The following is a 21,145-nucleotide window of genomic DNA, read 5'->3' on the forward strand; positions in this document are numbered from 1 at the left end:
AAACATCTTACAGTTATTGATTATGTGGGCCACTCTACATCCACAGTAGTGGGAGGTTGCTGGGTGCGTGTGGGCGGCCTCACGCCCACTATAGAGCGGTGGGCGGGCGAAAGCGTGTGAAATGTAGTGTTGCGTGGGCGTTAGCCTTGCTTACAGTAGCTGTCTCGGTGTTGAGAAGAAAGATAAACTGCAATACTGTGGGTTTCCTTGGCTCAACACGAAGGTTGGTTGCTGCTGCACCATACCTCGTCAACACCACCGACTCTCTTCTATAATTCACTCTGGGTGTGTGTGGGGAGAGGGTTGCTTGATCCAGGGAGGAGACGATAGTTTTAAAATCCTTGAGTTAAGAGTCCTTCATCAGTATCAAGTCACTCTCCTAAACGGTGATGCTCTGAGATCGGCTTCATCACTCTTGTAGCTTATGTCTAACAACCAACACCAAAAATCACAGAACATTAATGGGGAGGAGGGGGGCCTTGAACCCATGGCAGGCGAGTTCTTTAACTCGGATGTCAGCGTGTTTTAGGACTCGCCTGTCATGGGTTCAATCCTCACTCTGTGATTCTTTGCAATCGTGTAATTACGATTTCGAAGTCACCACAAGACCCATGGTTTTTCTTGCACCTGCTGACCCCTGTTCACCTACCAGTACATAGGTACCTGAGGACTAGTTGACTATTGTGGGTCACATTCTGCAACAGGACCTTAACTGAAATAAGCTACATCACTGACTGTGAATTTATTTATTTATTAATTTATTTACAGTATTTATATATTGAGAAATACTCGTAATCCACTTGAGATTCGTTTTGCTTTGGATAAAATCTGTGATTTAATACTACAAAATCTGATGATAAAATTCCTTCAGTTTAAAAAAAATAGCGAGACATTTTTAGTAATATATGTACCTGAATGTAATAGTTTCGGATGTTGATAAAACAAAATATGACCAAATTTCTCTTCGTTTTGTGAGAGGAAAAGAAAAGAATTTAATTCTTTCATTACAGAATTCCCTCGCGTTTTTTTTTCTTTTACCTTTTTCAGAGTAAATTTAATCCTGCCTTCCACCGGCGAGTCAGAATGAAACTAACAAAAGTGGTCTGAGTAGAAAAGTAAAATTGTACTTTTTAAATTGTTCATAAAAGATAGTTCATTTTAAAAAAAAAAGGTTGCCAATTTTTCGTAGCAAAAACGTTTTACTGTTGCAAGATCGAAAGCCGACCGACGCAGATTTTTCTTCTCCTTTTAATAATCAAGAAAACGTGTTTGTTGTATGTGTATATGAATATAAATTATATAAGTTAATATAAATATATTGTGGGATCCTCTTCAGCTGAAGAGGATCCCAGAGGAAGTTTTTTTTTTAATATTTACCAGTCTAGCACATGTCACTGATGTTATTCTTTCCGTGCGCTCTTCGCTGTTAAGATTTAGGTCCTTGTCCCTTTCCCATTCATTGTTTTCTGATGTTTACAGCCTAATCACCTTGATTCTGAAGAAATTCAATTCCTGCGTTGTACATTTCTTGCAGGTACCCGAGTTTATTCTGTAGTATTTTATAGTTCTCTTCCTCCTTGCCATACGTTTATAACATCTTCTGTGAGCACTTTCCCCTCCATCTTCAGCATCTTCCTCCCTTCTCATCCTTGCATATACATCCCTACCTCTGCTGCCCGCTTCCCTTTTGCTTATCACTTTGGTTTCTGCAACACGAATTAAACCAAAGAATCTATCTGTATTTCCCATTTCAACTCTTCTTGACTGAATTAAACCTTTCTTTTTCATGGGACTGTATCATTTCGTGGGTAGACTGATCATCGAGTTCCTCGTCCCACTGGAATCTATTAGGGAAATATATCATGCTTGCGCATTTCCCTTCTCTGGTTTATTGTTTCTGCATCCTTCCTTTATGTAATATTTTTCCAGTGTCCGATTCATTTAGAATGTTTTTGAGGATATGGGTGAGATGAGTTCTAACTCTTGTGTGTGTGTGTGTGTCTGTGTGTGTGTGTGTGTGTGTGAGAGAGAGAGAGAGAGTGTGTTAGTATTTTCATACTCGTGATCACGAAAGAATATTCCCACTGAGGTTGTAGCAGCACATCCCCTTCAAAAATACAATTAATGCTTCAATTGAAGCTCTCGTAAAGCAATCTGTTTAACTTTGTTTTCCTGTTGATAAATTAATATCATCGAGAATCTATAACTAGCGAATCATATTTATTGTATTTTAGTGTTCGTTGATAACACTTCATAAAACCTCCTTTTATCACAATGGTTTTTTCAGTAAATCTCTTTGGACAACTAATTAGATAATTAAAATTTCAGTCATATGGGGCGTTCACATTCTCAAATTTATTTGGAAAAAAAAAAAAATTTCTGAGCATGAGAGAAGTTGACAGTCAATCTTTCTTCTGAATAGGGCGATCGTTGTCTCTCGACGGATTTGTTCGTTTAGAAGGGATTGAATAATTAAATTTATTCAGGTATATATAAATAGTTACATTGATTAGAAGCATATGTGTAGTGAACCTAGGATGACCCAAAAAAGTCAGACTTCCATTGTGGTCCTTTGAAGTAGTGGGGTCAAAGTTGATGGGGCTTCAAAGATAGATTTTAGAAGGTGCTGACATCATAACACTTACCATTATATATATGGCAACGTCACAGACACATCTTGGCAGACGTAAACATGTGACTCAGCTCTTCTCTCTCTCTCTCTCTCTCCCTCAGGGCGCCCGGTAGAGTGGCCGCCTCGCCCAGAGCAGGAAGACCAGGATTCAGCAGACCAGGTAGCATCTTCCACCACCCAAGACCAGGTTCCCCCACCTGTGCCGCCTAGACCAGCTAACTACCCGCAGGTGACGCGCTTACGCTAATGCTGCTGCACACCTGTGCTTCGTCTCACTGTCACGCCCACACCTGTTGTACCTACCTCGTGTCATCCTTCACCAGTATTGTTTTTTAAACAACTGAATTTCCAGAGAGGCGTTATCTTGCCTCTGTTCATTTACACGTTAAGAGAAATTATTCTATGTTTATTTACACAACTCAAAAGCTGCTATCATTCTTCAACTCATTTGGAAGTTAAGAGAAGTTTTTCTATGACGGTTCAAACAGCATTAGAGCTATCGTGCTTCAGCTAGTTTGCAAGTTTAGAGCAGTTTTTCTATCTTGGTTCATTTATACAGCTTAAGAGCTGCTAGTATACCTCATTTCGAAACCTCGCGCACTCTAGAAAATAAACTAACAACCACCAGGAATCCATCCACAACCTTCGACTGAGAGCTACTGAGTCGTTGCTTCCAGCCCGGTAATCAACCTTGTCCTTTCGATTCTACATTACAGACATTCTTAATCGCTGTGCTGCCTAGACTCGTAACAGTAAGGGAAATCTGCGTAGATTGCGGTCGAGTAAAGTGCTATTGTGATGATACCACTAATAAAAAAATATCAAACGTATGTTTTATTAAGCAAAATTTTTAGACTGTGGCAGTTTGCAGAGGCGGTGATACCCGAACTGTGAGCCAGTAATGGCGGAGGTGTCTCCAGCTGGAGGTGGAAATATACAACAGTGCTCAAAATTGCGCATATATATAAAGAGAGAATGAATTTTTGAGCACTGAACATGTAATAATGTGAGCTGATATTATTCAAGAATTAAACATCTGATAGTCCTCACAGAGAACATAAAACTATATTAACAACAAACCTGTACATAGAATCAATGACCTACTTGGCTCGGGGAAAGAAACGAAGAATGTGACCTTATTACGAACACAAAGAAGCTATTACTTTGGTAAATTTAACAAAGAATTTAGTATTTGTAGTGAGCATAGGATGACCTGAGCGGTGTACAGCAGTGACCTTGGCAGTGAAATTACGCACCTGATGTAGATGGTGATCTTGGCAGTGACGGGAAGCACATTTTGCAACTATATTGCTTCTTCACTGCAGCTAAAAGCTTGGCTATGTATAACATGCTATAAGTTCATTACTGCTTCTGCTTCTTCTTCGAAGCTGTGTTTTTGTGGATCCATGCACGCCAGTAAACATTAATTGAAGATTATAAAACAATATAAATGTACATATAGGCACATTTAAACATATAAAAATATATATAAATATTTATAAGGGTGAAATCCTCTTATTTTAATTTTCACTAACGATTGTGGTGGTGGCGAGAGAGAGCAGGGAATCAGTGTGACGTTTTCCAACAGGCCAACAGCATGGATCAGGTGCAGCACCACCAGCAGACGATGTCGCAACAGCATCAGCAACAGCAGAGGCAGCAGGTTACCTCTGCTTCGTCGGAAATGAGAACGGTGAAGCAGAGTTACCAGGTGAAACAGCATTACGAAACGCGATACACTGGATCACAGCAGATGGGATCTGTTCAGCCTCAACAGCAGCAGTCTATGCAGCACCAGACAACACAACAGACCTCGTCCACCTCTCATCACCCGCCAGTCTTCAGCAAACAGTACCAAACACCCTCCCACATGACTTCTCCTCCTCCGAATTTCAATCAAGTTGGATCTCCTTTCTCTCAAGGCGGCCCGGGTCCTCAGTCTAAATTTCCCCAACAATATGCTCCCCAGGCTGCTGCCCCGCCCCGGTATGCTCCCCAGGCTGCTGCCCCGCCCCAGTATGCTGCACAGAATGCTGCCCCGCCCCAGTATGCTGCACAGAATGCTGTCCCGCCCCATTATGCTGCCCAGAATATTGCCCCATCTCAGTATGCTGCCCAGAACGCTGCCCCAACCCAGTATGATACCCAGCCTCAGAATGCTCCACAGAATATCCAACCACAATATGCTCCTCAACCCGCTGAACAGTTTGAGAAAGGTCCACAGCCCCTGTATCAGCAAGCACCTCAAATATCGGCCCAGCAACAACAAGCAGCACCTCAAACTGCTGTCCAGCCTCAAACTGCTGCCCAGCCTCAAAAAGCCCCTCGTAAAGTTACTAAACCTCAGGGTAACGCTGGTCCTCCAAAGGCGGAAGTGGAATTTCCTCCAGGGTACAGTACTGCCTACAGCGCCGTCCACGGGGAGTGGCCGCCGAAGGTAACGCTCCTCGCCACCATCACTAACACAGCCACTAACACATCGTCGCCCTCCAGGTAGTGCACCACTCACCACACTCACTAACAGCACGCACATACAATGCTTCGCGTTCAGCAACAGCTTATCACGCCCACTCAGCTTCGGCGAATCCCCTTAAGAATGATGCTTTCTTTCCGTCGTTACATGTTAAATTAGACACATGTGCAACTCTTGGGTATCTTTATTGAGGAAACGTTTCGCCACACAGTGGCTTCATCAGTCTATACAAAGGATAAACTTGAATAGGAGGAGAATGAGGTAATCATTCCTCAACCTTGAGTCGACGGACTTGACATTGATGGACTGACCACATCGACTCAAGGTTGAGGGACTGATTACCTCATTTTCGTCCTGTTCTTCAAGTTTATCCTTTGTATAGACTGATGAAGCCACTGTGTGGCGAAACGTTTCCTCAGTAAAGATACCCAAGAGTTGCACATGTGTCTAATTTAACAACGTGTCGGTTGTTTGAACCATTCATCTACAACCGTCGTTACATGCTTTGTTAATACTGCGGCGGAAATGCTTATAGAATTAAATTGTTAGATATGAGATTTGATGTTTGTCTCATGTCTTGTTTTATTTACATCTGAAAAACTGTCTTTAAATTTAAAACAAAATAAATTTGTTACTTATAACTTGTTGTGATGTCTATCGCAACTCTAGTGAGTTAATGAGCACATAGCAGTCCCTAACGTATTTTGTACATTTCATTAGCCAATCAGTTATTTTATGCTGCATAAAACACGTACATTTTATGCTCAGATGTGATTTATACACATATTATTAGTGATAGTTTAGGGTTGTAGAAAATACTTATTATTTGTTTACACAGCGGGTTAAAATCGGGAAGTGTTTCTTCACTATGAACATCGTTTCAACAAAAATAAATGCTATATTTTCTGTTTGGGCAAAGAGATATTGCCTCCCAGTTGAACAGCAAATAGAAAAAGCACCTTTGAGACATCTACCAGATTGCTAAACCGTCCTCTTAAACGGCTCCACCTTCTTATAAACACTTGCTATTATATATCAAGTCTGCCAGGAGTCGTTGGCAACACACAATAAAACAACATAGTTACTGCCAGAACTATTCTCCCAATCTGCCAGACTTTAATTATCTCATTAAACATTTTCTTCACACAAGGGTTTAACAGATTATACGTTCATAGTTCTTCATTTATTTTTTACAGTCTAAAATTTCTATTATTTTTCTGATTTAGAAACATATGTGGCATAGGATGATGTTCTGGCTGTAGTGACACAGATTTCATTTAAGCAAGTGTTTTTGTTTTTCTAAGGTTCTTATATTGTGAGTATGTGAGACATTCGTAAGTAACCCTTGATCGAACCCAGGTCCGTTGGTTGTGAGCCGAGAAAGTAAACACAAATTCGAGTCATCGAGGAATGACTGACGTTACACAAATAACCCGCACATAAAAGACAGAAGCTTACGACGACGTTTCGGTCCGACTTGGACCATTGTCGTCGTAAGCTTCTGTCTTTTATGTGCGGGTTATTTGTGTATCGTTCCAGTCACGGTATTGTGCCTTTTTGTTATTTAATGACTGACGTCTGACGTAGTGATGGTACCAGAGTAAATCTGTAAATGCTAAAGATAATAAATGAGACACTTGTGCAACATCTTTATTCAGGAGACGTTTCGCCAGCCAGTGGCATCTACAGTTCAGTATGGAAAAAGGTGGAAGATGAGGAGGAGTAGTTTGATGTAATCAGTCCCTCAGCCTGGAGTCGATGTAATCAGTCCCTCAGCCTGGAGTCGATGTAATCAGTCCCTCAGCCTGGAGTCGATGTAATCAGTCCCTCAGCCTGGAGTCGATGTAATCAGTCCCTCAGCCGGGAGTCGATGTAATCAGTCCCTCAGCCTGGAGTCGATGTAATCAGTCCCTCAGCATGGAGTCGATGTAATCAGTCCCTCAGCCTGGAGTCGATGTAATCAGTCCCTCAGCCTGGAGTCGATGTAATCAGTCCCTCAGCCTGGAGTCGATGTAATCAGTCCCTCAGCCGGGAGTCGATGTAATCAGTCCCTCAGCCTGGAGTCGATGTAATCAGTCCCTCAGCATGGAGTCGATGTAATCAGTCCCTCAGCATGGAGTCGATGTAATCAGTCCCTCAGCCTGGAGTCGATGTAATCAGTCCCTCAGCATGGAGTCGATGTAATCAGTCCCTCAGCCTGGCGTCGATGTAATCAGTCCCTCAGCCTGGAGTCGATGTAATCAGTCCCTCAGCCTGGAGTCGATGTAATCAGTCCCTCAGCCTGGAGTCGATGTAATCAGTCCCTCAGCCTGGAGTCGATGTAATCAGTCCCTCAGCCTGGAGTCGATGTAATCAGTCCCTCAGCCTGGAGTCGATGTAATCAGTCCCTCAGCCTGGAGTCGATGTAATCAGTCCCTCAGCCTGGAGTCGATGTAATCAGTCCCTCAGCCTGGAGTCGATGTAATCAGTCCCTCAGCCTGGAGTCGATGTAATCAGTCCCTCAGCCTGGAGTCGATGTAATCAGTCCCTCAGCCTGGAGTCGATGTAATCAGTCCCTCAGCCTGGAGTCGATGTAATCAGTCCCTCAGCCTGGAGTCGATGTAATCAGTCCCTCAGCCTGGAGTCGATGTAATCAGTCCCTCAGCCTGGAGTCGATGTAATCAGTCCCTCAGCCTGGAGTCGATGTAATCAGTCCCTCAGCCTGGAGTCGATGTAATCAGTCCCTCAGCCTGGAGTCGATGTAATCAGTCCCTCAGCCTGGAGTCGATGTAATCAGTCCCTCAGCCTGGAGTCGATGTAATCAGTCCCTCAGCCTGGAGTCGATATAATCAGTCCCTCAGCCTGGAGTCGATATAATCAGTCCCTCAGCCTGGAGTCGATGTAATCAGTCCCTCAGCCTGGAGTCGATGTAATCAGTCCCTCAGCCTGGAGTCGATGTAATCAGTCCCTCAGCCTGGAGTCGATGTAATCAGTCCCTCAGCCTGGAGTCGATGTAATCAGTCCCTCAGCCTGGAGTCGATATAATCAGTCCCTCAGCCTGGAGTCGATATAATCAGTCCCTCAGCCTGGAGTCGATATAATCAGTCCCTCAGCCTGGAGTCGATATAATCAGTCCCTCAGCCTGGAGTCGATATAATCAGTCCCTCAGCCTGGAGTCGATATAATCAGTCCCTCAGCCTGGAGTCGATATAATCAGTCCCTCAGCCTGGAGTCGATATAATCAGTCCCTCAGCCTGGAGTCGATATAATCAGTCCCTCAGCCTGGAGTCGATATAATCAGTCCCTCAGCCTGGAGTCGATATAATCAGTCCCTCAGCCTGGAGTCGATATAATCAGTCCCTCAGCCTGGAGTCGATATAATCAGTCCCTCAGCCTGGAGTCAGTGTGATCAGTTCATCAATCAAATGCCAGAGCTACATGACGCATGGTGACCCTTCATAAGTGTGGGACGGTAATAAATATTTTATACAAAACGGGGGGTTATTATTGTGTGTGCCTTTTAAGCTAAATCCACATTAATGGCTTTGCTCATTTTTAAGGCAAGAAAAATGAAAAGGCAATTTAATACCGGGATGAAAGGGGTAAATTTATACCAGATAAAAAAAAGAAACGCTCGTGGGTACAGCCCCACAAGAAGTAAGAGAGAGTGGAAGAAACTAGAGGACGGAAGAAGTGAGCAAAAGACCAATAAAATAGAAAAATCAGAAGTGAGACAAGAAGTGGAGTAATAATTAGTAAAGAAAGCTACAAATGAATTCAGAGTAAAAACTTTTAGATAACCACAGAAGAAATAAATACAAATTACTTAAAGACAGAGAGATGAGCGAGACACTCGTGTAGCAGTTGGCGATTATTATTGAAACGTTTCGCCTATACAGTAAGCTACTTCAGTTAAATACAGAGGAGTCTAAATATGGAGACAGCAGAAGTAGTGGCGAAGTAAAGATGATTTAATCAGCCCATTAACCTTCAAGAAGTAGTTTGGAAGGTGGTCAGTCCCTCAGTCTGCAGAAGAGTTCATCTCCATAGTCTGGGATAAAGCAAACCTGAAGCCTGAGAATGGAGCAATAAATTATCAATAGTGATACCCAGCTGTTGTATACGTTTTACCTACTCTTCAAAACTATATAAAGGCAGAGAACTCTGTGAGGAGGCAGGAATGATAGAAAGCTTGACTGAATTGACAGTCCATTGCCATCTGCTGAGGACGCGGTTAACCTCCAAGAAGATATAAACAAAGTTTTCCAGTGGGCAACGGTAAACAATATGATGTTCAATGAGGACAAATTCCAACTACTCCGTTATGGAAAACTGGAGGAGATAATAACTAGAACAGAGTATACTACTGACTCCGGCCATACAATAGAGCGGAAAAATAATGTAAGGGACCTGGGAGTAGTAATGTCTGAGGATCTCACTTTCAAGGATCACAACAGTGCCACGATCGCACGTGCAAAGAAAATGATAGGATGGATAATGAGAACTTTCAAAACGAGAGATGCCAAGCCCATGATGATCCTTTTCAAATCACTTGTTCTCTCTAGGCTGGAATACTGCTGTACATTAACATCTCCATACAAAGCAGGTGAAATCGCAGATCTAGAGAGTGTACAGAGATCCTTTACTGCACGTATAAGTTCAGTCAAGCACCTTAACTACTGGGAACGCTTGGAAGCACTTGACTTGTACTCGTTGGAACGCAGGAGGGAGAGATATATCATAATCTACACTTGGAAAATCTTGGAAGGAATTGTCCCAAATCTGCACACAGAAATCACTCCCTACGAAAGTAAAAGACTGGGCAGGCGATGCAAAATGCCGCCAATAAAAAGTAGGGGCGCCATTGGTACACTAAGAGAAAACACCATAAGTGTCCGGGGCCCAAAACTGTTCAACAGCCTCCCATCAAGCATTAGGGGAATTGCCAATAAACCCCTGGCTGCCTTCAAGAGAGAGCTGGACAGATACCTAAAGTCAGTGCCGGATCAGCCGGGCTGTGGCTCGTACGTCGGACTGCGTGCGGCCAGCAGTAACAGCCTAGTTGATCAGGCCCTGATCCATCGGGAGGCCTGGTCATGGACCGGGCCGCGGGGGCGTTGATCCCCGGAATAACCTCCAGGTAACCTCCAGGTAACCTCCACGGGGAGTGGATTATAAGTACAGGGAATAATATAACTAAGCTGTCTAGCAAATGTAACGTGTCAGACACATAGTCTTGGTATATGCCTTACTGTGTCATGACAAAAGGGACACATCCCGAAGTGATGCACATTGGCAAGTGTCTTTCCAGTATTTATGTATATGGGGATAGACAGGTGACACTGAGTTAAAGTTTGGCATCATTGATGTCTATAATCAAGCGATGGAGAACATAAACAACGAAAGCATGATAAACAAGAAGAATTAAACTACAGATAGCACAGGTTAAGGGGGAAGGAAGACCCTCATAAACCTACTAGCGTTTTATAACATAACACTAATTAAGAAGGAAAGAGAAGGGTTAATGAGGCGCATGTTTCTGGATCATGTATAGGCACTTGGCAGTTTCCAGGCAAGAGGCCGGAAACTAGAAGAGCAGGCAAGAATAGCATGAAACGTGCTATGCTGGATTAAGGAATATCTTAGAGGTAGGAACGCAATGAAGACAGAAACACATCTCCATATGGGTCCTTATCTATCGCTAAACCTTGCCAGAATAAAGAAAGGTGGAACCAGGGAGGGCATGATTATCAACAAAATGATATAGAACTTCATAGGGCAAGCAAAGACAGCTTGTCAGGAGACTAAGGGGAGTCACAGAGAAGTGAGAACGTATTTCCTCCATCTGAGGATTACGAAGTGAAGTGATCTGAATGGAACAAACAGGTTGTATCACGAGGGCTGAAAACAGCAGATATTACCAGGATACATCAGGGACATATTTAAAAAGAAATATTATTCATCATAAACTTACTAATAAAGGCAATAGTGGTAGATTTCATTCACAGTTTCAAAAGAATGTGTGATAGGGACTATCAGGATGGCTCGTGAGCAATTAAGAGGCAGGACCAGGAGCCAAGATTGTACCCGAAGAAAATTAATTAGTTGAGGAAGTAAGCTCCCGTATGCGCGCACTAGAGAAAGTACAAAGGTTTGCGACAAGGTTAGTTCCAGAGCTAAGGGGAATGTCCTATAAAGAAAGATTAAGGGAAATCGGCCTGACGACACTGGAGGACAGGAGGGTCAGGGGAGACATGATAACGACATATAAAATTCTGCGTGGAATAGACAAGGTGGACAAAGACAGGATGTTCCAGGGAGGGGACGCAAAACAAGAGGCCACAATTGGAAGTTGAAGACACAAATGAGTCAGAGAGATATTAGGAAGTATTTCTTCAGTTATAGAGTTGTCAGGCAGTGGAATAGCCTAGAAAATGACGTAGTGGAGGCAGGAACCATACACAGTTTTAAGACGAGGTTTGATGAAGCTCATGGAGCGGGGAGAGAGAGGGCCCAGTAGCAACCGGTGAAGAGGCGGGGCCAGGAGCTAAGACTCGACCCCTGCAACCACAAATAGGTGAGTACACACACACACACACACACACACACACACACACACACACACACACACACACACACACACACACACACACGCACACGCACACACGCACACACACGCACGCGCTTGCGCGCGCTCACGGTTCCACACAGTTCCACAAAAGAGATTGGTGCAAAAGCTGGAGGACCAAGCAGGGATAACAGGGAAGGCACTGCAATGGATAAGGGAATACCTGTCAGGAAGACAACAGCGAGTCATGGTACGTGGCGAGGTTCAGAGTGGGCACCTGTGACGAGCGGGGTGCCACAGTGGTCAGTGGTAGGACCGGTGCTGTTTCTGGTATTTGTGAACGACATGATGGAAGGAATAGACTCCGAAGTGTCCCTGTTTGCAGATGATGTGAAGTTGATGAAGTCAATGGGACGAGGACCAGGCAGAACTACAAAGGGATCTGGACAGGCTGCAGGCCTGGTCCAGTAACTTGCTCCTGGAGTTCAACCCCACCAAGTGCAAAGTCATGAAGATTGGGGAAAGGCAAAGAAGACCACAGACGGAGTAGAGTCTAGGGAGGCCAGAGACTACAAACCTCACTCAAGGAAGAAGATCTTGTGGTGAGTATAACACCAGGCACATCTCCTGAAGCGCACATCAACCAAATAACTGCTGCAGCGTGCGGGCGCCTAGCAAACCTAAGAACAGCATTCCGACATCTAAATAAGGAGCCATTCAGGACCCTGTTCACTGTTTACGTTAGGCCCATATTGGAGTATGCAGCGCCAGTTTGGAACCCACACCTATCCAAGCACGAAAAGAAACTAGAGAAAGTGCAAAGGTTTGCAACATGACTAGTCCCGGAGCTAAGGGGTACGTCCTACGAGGAGAGGTTAAAGGAAATCGACCTGACGACACTGGAGGACAGGAGAGATAAGGGGGGGGGCATGATAACGACATACAAAATACTGAGAGGAATCGACAAGGTGGACAGACAGGATGTTCCATAGATGGGACACAGTAACAAGGGGACACAGTTGGAAGTTGAAGATTCAGATGAATCATAGGGATGTTAGGAAGTATTTCTTCAGAGTTGTCAGGAAGTGGAATAGTCTGGGAAGTGATGTAGTTGAAGCAGGATCCATACATAGCTTGAAGAAGAGGTATGATAAAGCTCATGGAGCGGAAAGAGTGACCGAGTAGCGGCCAGTGAAGAGGTGGGGCCAGGAGCTGTGAATCGACCCCTGCAATCACAACTAGGTGAGTACACACACAGAGACAAAGAACCCTACCTCTGGCTTCACTGACTCAAGTTTCTCCCGCAGATAAAGAATGCTCCGAACCTGACGACTACTTATCCCTCAGGGTTCAAGTACAGAGAACAAATACCTCTGGACAACGTTCCTGCCAAGGTGAGTAGGGTGAGGGTGTGGGAGAGGAAGGGTGTGGGTGTGGGAGAGGAAGAGTGAGGGTGTGGGAGAGGAAGGGTGTGGGTGTGGGAGAGGAAGGGTGAGGGTGTGGGAGAGGAAGGGTGTGGGTGTGGGAGAGGAAGGGTGAGGGTGTGGGAGAGGAAGGGTGAGGGTGTGGGAGAGGAAGGGTGTGGGTGTGGGAGAGGAAGGGTGAGGGTGTGGGAGAGGAAGGGTGTGGGTGTGGGAGAGGAAGGGTGAGGGTGTGGGAGAGGAAGAGTGAGGGTGTGGGAGAGGAAGGGTGTGGGTGTGGGAGAGGAAGAGTGAGGGTGTGGGAGAGGAAGGGTGTGGGTGTGGGAGAGGAAGGGTGAGGGTGTGGGAGAGGAAGGGTGTGGGTGTGGGAGAGGAAGGGTGAGGGTGTGGGAGAGGAAGGGTGAGGGTGTGGGAGAGGAAGGGTGTGGGTGTGGGAGAGGAAGGGTGAGGGTGTGGGAGAGGAAGGGTGTGGGTGTGGGAGAGGAAGGGTGAGGGTGTGGGAGAGGAAGAGTGAGGGTGTGGGAGAGGAAGGGTGTGGGTGTGGGAGAGGAAGAGTGAGGGTGTGGGAGAGGAAGGGTGTGGGTGTGGGAGAGGAAGGGTGAGGGTGTGGGAGAGGAAGGGTGTGGGTGTGGGAGAGGAAGGGTGAGGGTGTGGGAGAGGAAGGGTGAGGGTGTGGGAGAGGAAGGGTGTGGGTGTGGGAGAGGAAGAGTGAGGGTGTGGGAGAGGAAGGGTGTGGGTGTGGGAGAGGAAGGGTGAGGGTGTGGGAGAGGAAGGGTGTGGGTGTGGGAGAGGAAGGGTGAGGGTGTGGGAGAGGAAGGGTGTGGGTGTGGGAGAGGAAGAGTGAGGGTGTGGGAGAGGAAGGGTGTGGGTGAGGGAGAGGAAGGGTGAGGGTGTGGGAGAGGAAGGGTGTGGGTGTGGGAGAGGAAGAGTGAGGGTGTGGGAGAGGAAGGGTGAGGGTGTGGGAGAGGAAGGGTGTGGGTGTGGGAGAGGAAGAGTGAGGGTGTGGGAGAGGAAGGGTGTGGGTGTGGGAGAGGAAGGGTGAGGGTGTGGGAGAGGAAGGGTGTGGGTGTGGGAGAGGAAGGGTGAGGGTGTGGGAGAGGAAGGGTGAGGGTGTGGGAGAGGAAGGGTGTGGGTGTGGGAGAGGAAGGGTGTGGGTGTGGGAGAGGAAGGGTGAGGGTGTGGGAGAGGAAGGGTGTGGGTGTGGGAGAGGAAGAGTGAGGGTGTGGGAGAGGAAGGGAGAGGGTGTGGGAGAGGAAGGGTGAGGGTGTGGGAGAAGAAAGGGTGAGGGTGTGGGAGAAGAAAGGGTGAGGGTGTGAGAGAAGAAAGGGTGAGGGTGTGGGTGAAGAAAGGGTGAGGGTGTGGGAGAAGTAAGGGTGAGGGTGTGGGAGAAGAAAGGGTGAGGGTGTGGGAGAAGAAAGGATGAGGGTATGGGAGAAGAAAGGGTGAGGGTGTGGGAGAGGAAGGGTGAGGGTGTGGGAGAAGAAAGGGTGAGGGTGTGGGAGAAGAAAGGGTGAGGGTGTGGGAGAAGAAAGGGTGAGGGTGTGGGAGAAGAAAGGGTGAGGGTGTGGGAGAAGAAAGGGTGAGGGTGTGGGAGAAGAAAGGGTGAGGGTGTGGGAGAAGAAAGGGTGAGGGTGTGGGAGAAGAAAGGGTGAGGGTGTGGGAGAAGAAAGGGTGAGGGTGTGGGAGAGGAAGGGTGAGGGTGTGGGTGAGGTAGGGTGTGGGTGAGGGAGAGGAAGGGTGAGGGTGTGGGAGAAGAAAGGGTGAGGGTGTGGGAGAAGAAAGGGTGAGGGTGTGGGAGAAGAAAGGGTGAGGGTGTGGGAGAAGAAAGGGTGAGGGTGAGGGTGTGGGAGAAGAAAGGGTGAGGGTGTGGGAGAGGAAGGGTGAGGGTGTGGGAGAGGAAGGGTGTGGGAGAGGAAGGGTGAGGGTGTGGGAGAAGAAAGGGTGAGGGTGTGGGAGAAGAAAGGGTGAGGGTGTGGGAGAAGAAAGGGTGAGGGTGTGGGAGAAGAAAGGGTGAGGGTGTGGGAGAGGAAGGGTGAGGGTGTGGGAGAGGAAGGGTGAGGGTGTGGGAGAGGAAGGGTGAGGGTGTGGGAGAAGAAAGGGTGAGGGTGTGGGAGAAGAAGGGAGAGGGTGTGGGAGAAGAAAGGGTTAGGGTGTGGGAGAAGAAAGGGTGAGGGTGTGGGAGAAGAAAGGGTGAGAGTGTGGGAGAAGAAAGGGTGAGGGTGTGGGAGAAGAAAGGGTGAGGGTGTGGGAGAAGAAAGGGTGAAGGTGTGGGAGAAGAAAGGGTGAGGGTGTGGGAGAAGAAAGGGTGAAGGTGTGGGAGAAGAAAGGGTGAGGGTGTGGGAGAGGAAGGGTGAGGGTGTGGGAGAGGAAGGGTGAGGGTGTGGGAGAGGAAGGGTGAGGGTGTGGGAGAGGAAGGGTGAGGGTGTGGGAGAGGAAGGGTGAAGATGAGGGAAACTGTTAGGTACTTATTATTACAATAAGGTTATTCAGAGTGTCTTTGTGTACTAAACACATCGCAGGGAGAGGCTCCTCTGAGCTTCACCACAGCCACAAGTTACAATGATGTCAGAGGAAGGCTCCTCTGAGCTTCACCACAGCCACAAGTTACAATGATGTCAGAGGAAGGCTCCTCTGAGCTTCACCACAGCCACAAGTTACAATGATGTCAGAAGAAGGCTCCTCTGAGCTTCATCACAGCCACAAGTTACAATGATGTCAGAAGAAGGCTCCTCTGAGCTTCACCACAGCCACAAGTTACAATGATGTCAGAAGAAGGCTCCTCTGAGCTTCACCACAGCCACAAGTTACAATGATGTCAGAAGAAGGCTCCTCTGAGCTTCATCACAGCCACAAGTTACAATGATGTCAGAGGAAGGCTCCTCTGAGCTCCACCACAGCCACAAGTTACAATGATGTCAGAGGAAGGCTCCTCTGAGCTTCATCACAGCCACAAGTTACAATGATGTCAGAAGAAGGCTCCTCTGAGCTTCACCACAGCCACAAGTTACAATGATGTCAGAGGAAGGCTCCTCTGAGCTTCACCACAGCCACAAGTTACAATGATGTCAGAGGAAGGCTCCTCTGAGCTTCACCACAGCCACAAGTTACAATGATGTCAGAGGAAGGCTCCTCTGAGCTTCACCACAGCCACAAGTTACAATGATGTCAGAAGAAGGCTCCTCTGAGCTTCACCACAGCCACAAGTTACAATGATGTCAGAGGAAGGCTCCTCTGAGCTTCACCACAGCCACAAGTTACAATGATGTCAGAGGAAGGCTCCTCTGAGCTTCACCACAGCCACAAGTTACAATGATGTCAGAGGAAGGCTCCTCTGAGCTTCACCACAGCCACAAGTTACAATGATGTCAGAGGAAGGCTCCTCTGAGCTTCACCACAGCCACAAGTTACAATGATGTCAGAGGAAGGCTCCTCTGAGCTTCATCACAGTCACAAGTTACAATGATGTCAGAGGAAGGGTCCTCTGAGCTTCACCACAGCCACAAGTTACAATGATGTCAGAGGAAGGCTCCCCTGAGCTTCACCACAGCCACAAGTTACAATGATGTCAGAGGAAGGCTCCTCTGAGCTTCACCACAGCCACAAGTTACAATGATGTCAGAGGAAGGCTCCTCTGAGCTTCACCACAGCCACAAGTTACAATGATGTCATAGGAAGGCTCCTCTGAGCTTCACCACAGCCATAAGTTACAATGGTGTCAGAGGAAGGCTCCTCTGAGCTTCACCACAGCCACAAGTTACAATGATGTCAGAGGAAGGCTCCTCTGAGCTTCACCACAGCCACAAGTTACAATGATGTCAGTGGAAGGCTCCTCTGAGCTTCACCACAGCCACAAGTTACAATGATGTCAGAGGAAGGCTCCTCTGAGCTCCACCACAGCCACAAGTTACAATGATGTCAGAGGAATGCTCCTCTGAGCTTCACCACAGCCACAAGTTACAATGATGTCAGAGGAAGGCTCCTCTGAGCTTCACCACAGCCACAAGTTACAATGATGTCAGGGGAAGGCTCCTCTGAGCTTCACCACAGCCACAAGTTACAATGATGTCAGGGGAAGGCTCCTCTGAGCTTCATCACAGCCACAAGTTACAATGATGTCAGGGGAAGGCTCTCTACCAGTGTTTGTCGAGGAGTGTTTACTGTGTGTTTGAGTTGCGTTTATGCAGATGTGTTTGCAATGTGTTTACCGAGGTGTACTTGTAGTGTGTTTTTAAGGTGTGTTTCTAGCGTGTTTGTTGAGGTGAATTAGTTGAGGTGAAGAAGAATGTAGGTTCTGAGCCACACTTAGTAAATTCCTCTTTGGATTGACTTTAAACTTCCAAAGCTGTTGAATCTTGCTCAGCGGGAAGTTCAAATTGGTTTTGTGATGCGTAGGGGTCAATTTGCTATTTATAAATATTGAGGTAATTACGAAATGGGATATATTAGTTTGTATGCTATAACTTCTAAAAGTCTTGTCTATTTGGCCTCATATAATCAATGCTGATACTTAACTGCATTAGAAAAGTAGACCGCACTCTGTACTGCTCCTTTTGCGTGTATCGAGGTAGGTGGGGGGGGGGGCTGGGTTTATGAGATTCGGGAAATATACTCGTAAGACCTAACGACCAAAGCATATATAGTTGTCTTTATGCTGGTAGAGGTGTTTTGAACCCACACGGCTTTAGCACTTCTCCATGATAGCAATAATAATAAAAATTTCTTTACTAGGATATATGAAGAAAATTGTTTACTAATGTCAGTTCTGATATTTATGATATCAGAATTAATTAGAAATATTTCATTCGTTGAGCGATCCAAGAAAGGTATACCCGTATCTTATAACCCCAGCCCTCTCTACCTCGATGATCCGAGTAACGTATCCCCGTATCCCATAATCCCAGCCTCCTCTTCCGGCATAAGAATCCGGTATAAGTTTCTAATGCAGTTGGTTATGAGTATTGAAGGTTTGAAAGCGATCAGAAGAGGCGTTGCCAAGTTATCGCACCAAACCTGATGTCCCAGTTTCATTAAAAATGGCAATGTGATTATTTTCCTCCTTCAGAAACCAGAGTTTACACATCTTTTGTGAGTTTCCAGGGAATAGATAAGACTTTAAACACTCCAGCAACATTCACAACCTGATAAGTTGGTTAATATGCCTTTATCTCTCTCTCTCTCTCTCTCTCTCTCTCTCTCTCTCTCTCTCTCTCTCTCTTTCTCTCTTTCCACATGTTGATTATTTTCTTAACATTTCTGAATGTTCAAAAAATTCCCTTTATTGACTATATAATATTTTATCATTCTTCAGATTATTTATTTATATTTTTTTTATTTCTGTTATTATCCCTATGATTATTTTATATCACGGCTCATATATTCCTAATTATCATCATTATTATTCTTCTGTTTATATTTATTTCCCCACAGCTGTGAACTTTATTATTCCAGCGGCCTCAACTTTATTATTCCAGTCGCCGAGCTCAAAGATCTCGAATTTTTTAATAAACAGAATCCTTGAAAATGTTAATGACAGGTTTCCTGCTCTGGGAATTAAAAATTCAAGAATTTATTAATTAATTTTCTTTTTTGTATGTTCCTTGACCTCCAGTGAGTCTATTAGAAAATTCACATATATTTACCTATTATTATTATTATTATTATTATTATTATTATTATTATTATTATTACTTGTGTGGACAACCACTTGTCCTAAACACCGGTCTCACCACCAAAGAGTCTCTAACACCAGCTCACACCCGGACTCATCCTTACTCACCTCTCGTGTGTCCAAGCGAAAACAAAGAAACAGGTTCGGTGGTCGCCGTTCCCCTCCTGAATAAGCCATCCAATTTTCTCCGAACATTTCAAGCCGGTCGTGTTGACAGCAGCAGATTCGTGTGTCCTAATCTGCCTCCCGTGTATCGACTGTATATTGTGAGCAGTGAGACCCCTTCTCCAAGCAATAGTATCAGCAAGGAATAATGAGTGTTGTCTCCCGACGCTCTTGAGTTCCATGGAGGAGTTTTTACCTTGGATTTTGTGACCAGAAAGGCCACCACCAGTATCATGTGTGAAAAAATCTCGTTGTGGATGTATATGCTCAGACATACCAACTCATAAGGAGAGACAAAAGCACAGTATTGCTTGTTCTATATTTTCTGACTAATAACCGAGGTTTTTAACATATTCCGGGAGGGAAGCTAGCTTAATCACACATATCAACATCAAGGAAATCTTACCTGGGAAAATGATAACTCTGTGTATGAGTTAATACAATCATTTATTACTCTAACAAGTAATATATGGGAATACAGAGTTATTAGTAATTATACCACTTAAACAAAGTTACTGGGAGAGGAGAAATATAACAATGTGGTTAATACAATGAGCTATTTAACTAGTATGAGAAATGTCAATAACTTATATTACGATTAAAAAGATTCTCTTAAATGCCTGAGAATACCACAGCCACGCTACTCTTCATGGAGACTGGACCCCCGTCTGTTCCATCCTAGCCAGCTAGCAAGATACAACAGGAGTGTAAGTGAATGAACCACAGACGGGAATGGCTAGTGAATGGTATGAGCTGCTTTTGAAAACAAAGACTGGCTGGAGTGAGGAAAAATGAAGAGTGGGCGATGTCAAGTAAGTTTTGTGTATGCTGTGCTAGAGTAGGAAGCAGAGGTTTGAAGTTGTAGGAGTGTATTGGTGCAGGAGGCAGGATGGATAAATGAGGGAAAGATTAAGCATAAATGGCAATAAGGGAGAAATTCTTTAAGTGCAAACAACGAAATGTAGGCAGAGATTTCATGGAAGGAACAAGGAGGAACGGGAATTGCTAGAAAGACAACAAAGACAAAGGAATTAAGGAAGTGTTTGAGGCAATAATCAAGTTAAAAGTGAGAAATGCGGTTAGGATAGATGGAATTAAGGCAAGGATTATGAAGGAAATAATGGTATCTAAGGATTAAAAGTGAGTCTGTATAACTTTCTTTGAACAGAGCAAAAGGGTAAAAGGTATAATGCTTTTCAAACGTGATCTGATATCTCTCAAGAATCACTGCAGCGAAATCCGATTAGAAATAATATTGTCCTGTTTGTAAAACCTTAGACCAGAATGTTACTTCTACAATCCTCAAGAAAAATAATTTAGAGAGGCAGGAAACGAGATCAGCTAAAAAAAAAAAAAAAACATTGCTTGCCTGAGCTTTATATCAACGACTTTAAAAATTACTAAATACATATAGAGACGAAGTGGTTGAGTAGGAAGGAGCGACGATATAACCTGGGTAAGTACAGAAAGAAAGAAAATAAGTTACACATACAAAAAGTAATCTTTGGCAAGGTTATGTAGCGGAGAAACTCACAAGTGCTCTCTCCATCTTCCTAAGCATGATTCTTACATTTTTCAATTCTGTCTTTCCAGCAAGTTTGTGCTGTTGTTTGTTAAGACATCTCACGTGGTTGTTTGCTTTCTTCAGGTAGTGATGTCGCAGCCAGCCTTCAAGATCAGTCAACCCATCAGGCGACGAGGCGATGACAAGTGGCCTCCCAAGGGTGTTAACCAACCTGTACAAGAAGAGGTGAGTTTGTGTTTAACATGTTAGTCGCTGAGAGGGACTTTTAGGAGAGCTGAGAAGAGTGGAGAGAGAGAGAGAGAGAGAGAGACAGACAGACAGACAGACAGACAGACAGACAGACAAACAGAGACAGACAGACAGACAAACAGAGACAGACAGACAGATTTGGAAAAGTGCATACAGGAGAGAGAAAGACTTGAAGTGCAGAGAAAATCTCGAGAAAGGGCGAGAGGACAGATGATAAAAATACAGAAATAGAAGCAGAGGAATCACATGGAGAGTGGAGAGAAGGAGAGACTAAGAACATGGACAGAAGATAATTAATGGGGTTATGTGGAAGAGAGAAAGAAAAAAAATTGATTGTAGAGGGAAATAGAAGAGAGAAATATGACTTGAGAAAATGAATAGGAAAAAGGTGAGTAGCATCAAAGGATATGTAAAGGGAAAATACCAAAGAGAAAAGTATAATAACATTAATTAACATCCACACAA

At 45.1% G+C, this 21,145-nt stretch overlaps 1 protein-coding gene across 9 annotated transcripts in view; it reads left to right on the top strand.

Annotated features, from left to right (window-relative positions):
• Positions 1-20,656, top strand: part of LOC128705692 (putative cyclin-dependent serine/threonine-protein kinase DDB_G0272797/DDB_G0274007) — a gene marked incomplete at its 3' end in the record, with an annotated part of 39,129 nt that extends 18,473 nt beyond the window's left edge. For 3 of the 9 annotated variants that reach the window (XM_070089764.1, XM_070089767.1, XM_070089766.1), the window contains 4 exon segments: positions 2,734-2,861; positions 4,221-5,069; positions 12,960-13,046; positions 20,555-20,656. In XM_070089764.1, the coding sequence (XP_069945865.1) occupies positions 2,734-2,861; positions 4,221-5,069; positions 12,960-13,046; positions 20,555-20,656 (1,166 nt within the window). 9 annotated transcript variants of the gene reach the window in all.
• Positions 20,657-21,145: the final 489 nt, after the last annotated feature.

This window comes from Cherax quadricarinatus, chromosome 29 (genome assembly GCF_038502225.1).
Source record: "Cherax quadricarinatus isolate ZL_2023a chromosome 29, ASM3850222v1, whole genome shotgun sequence".
NCBI lineage: Eukaryota > Metazoa > Arthropoda > Malacostraca > Decapoda > Parastacidae > Cherax > Cherax quadricarinatus.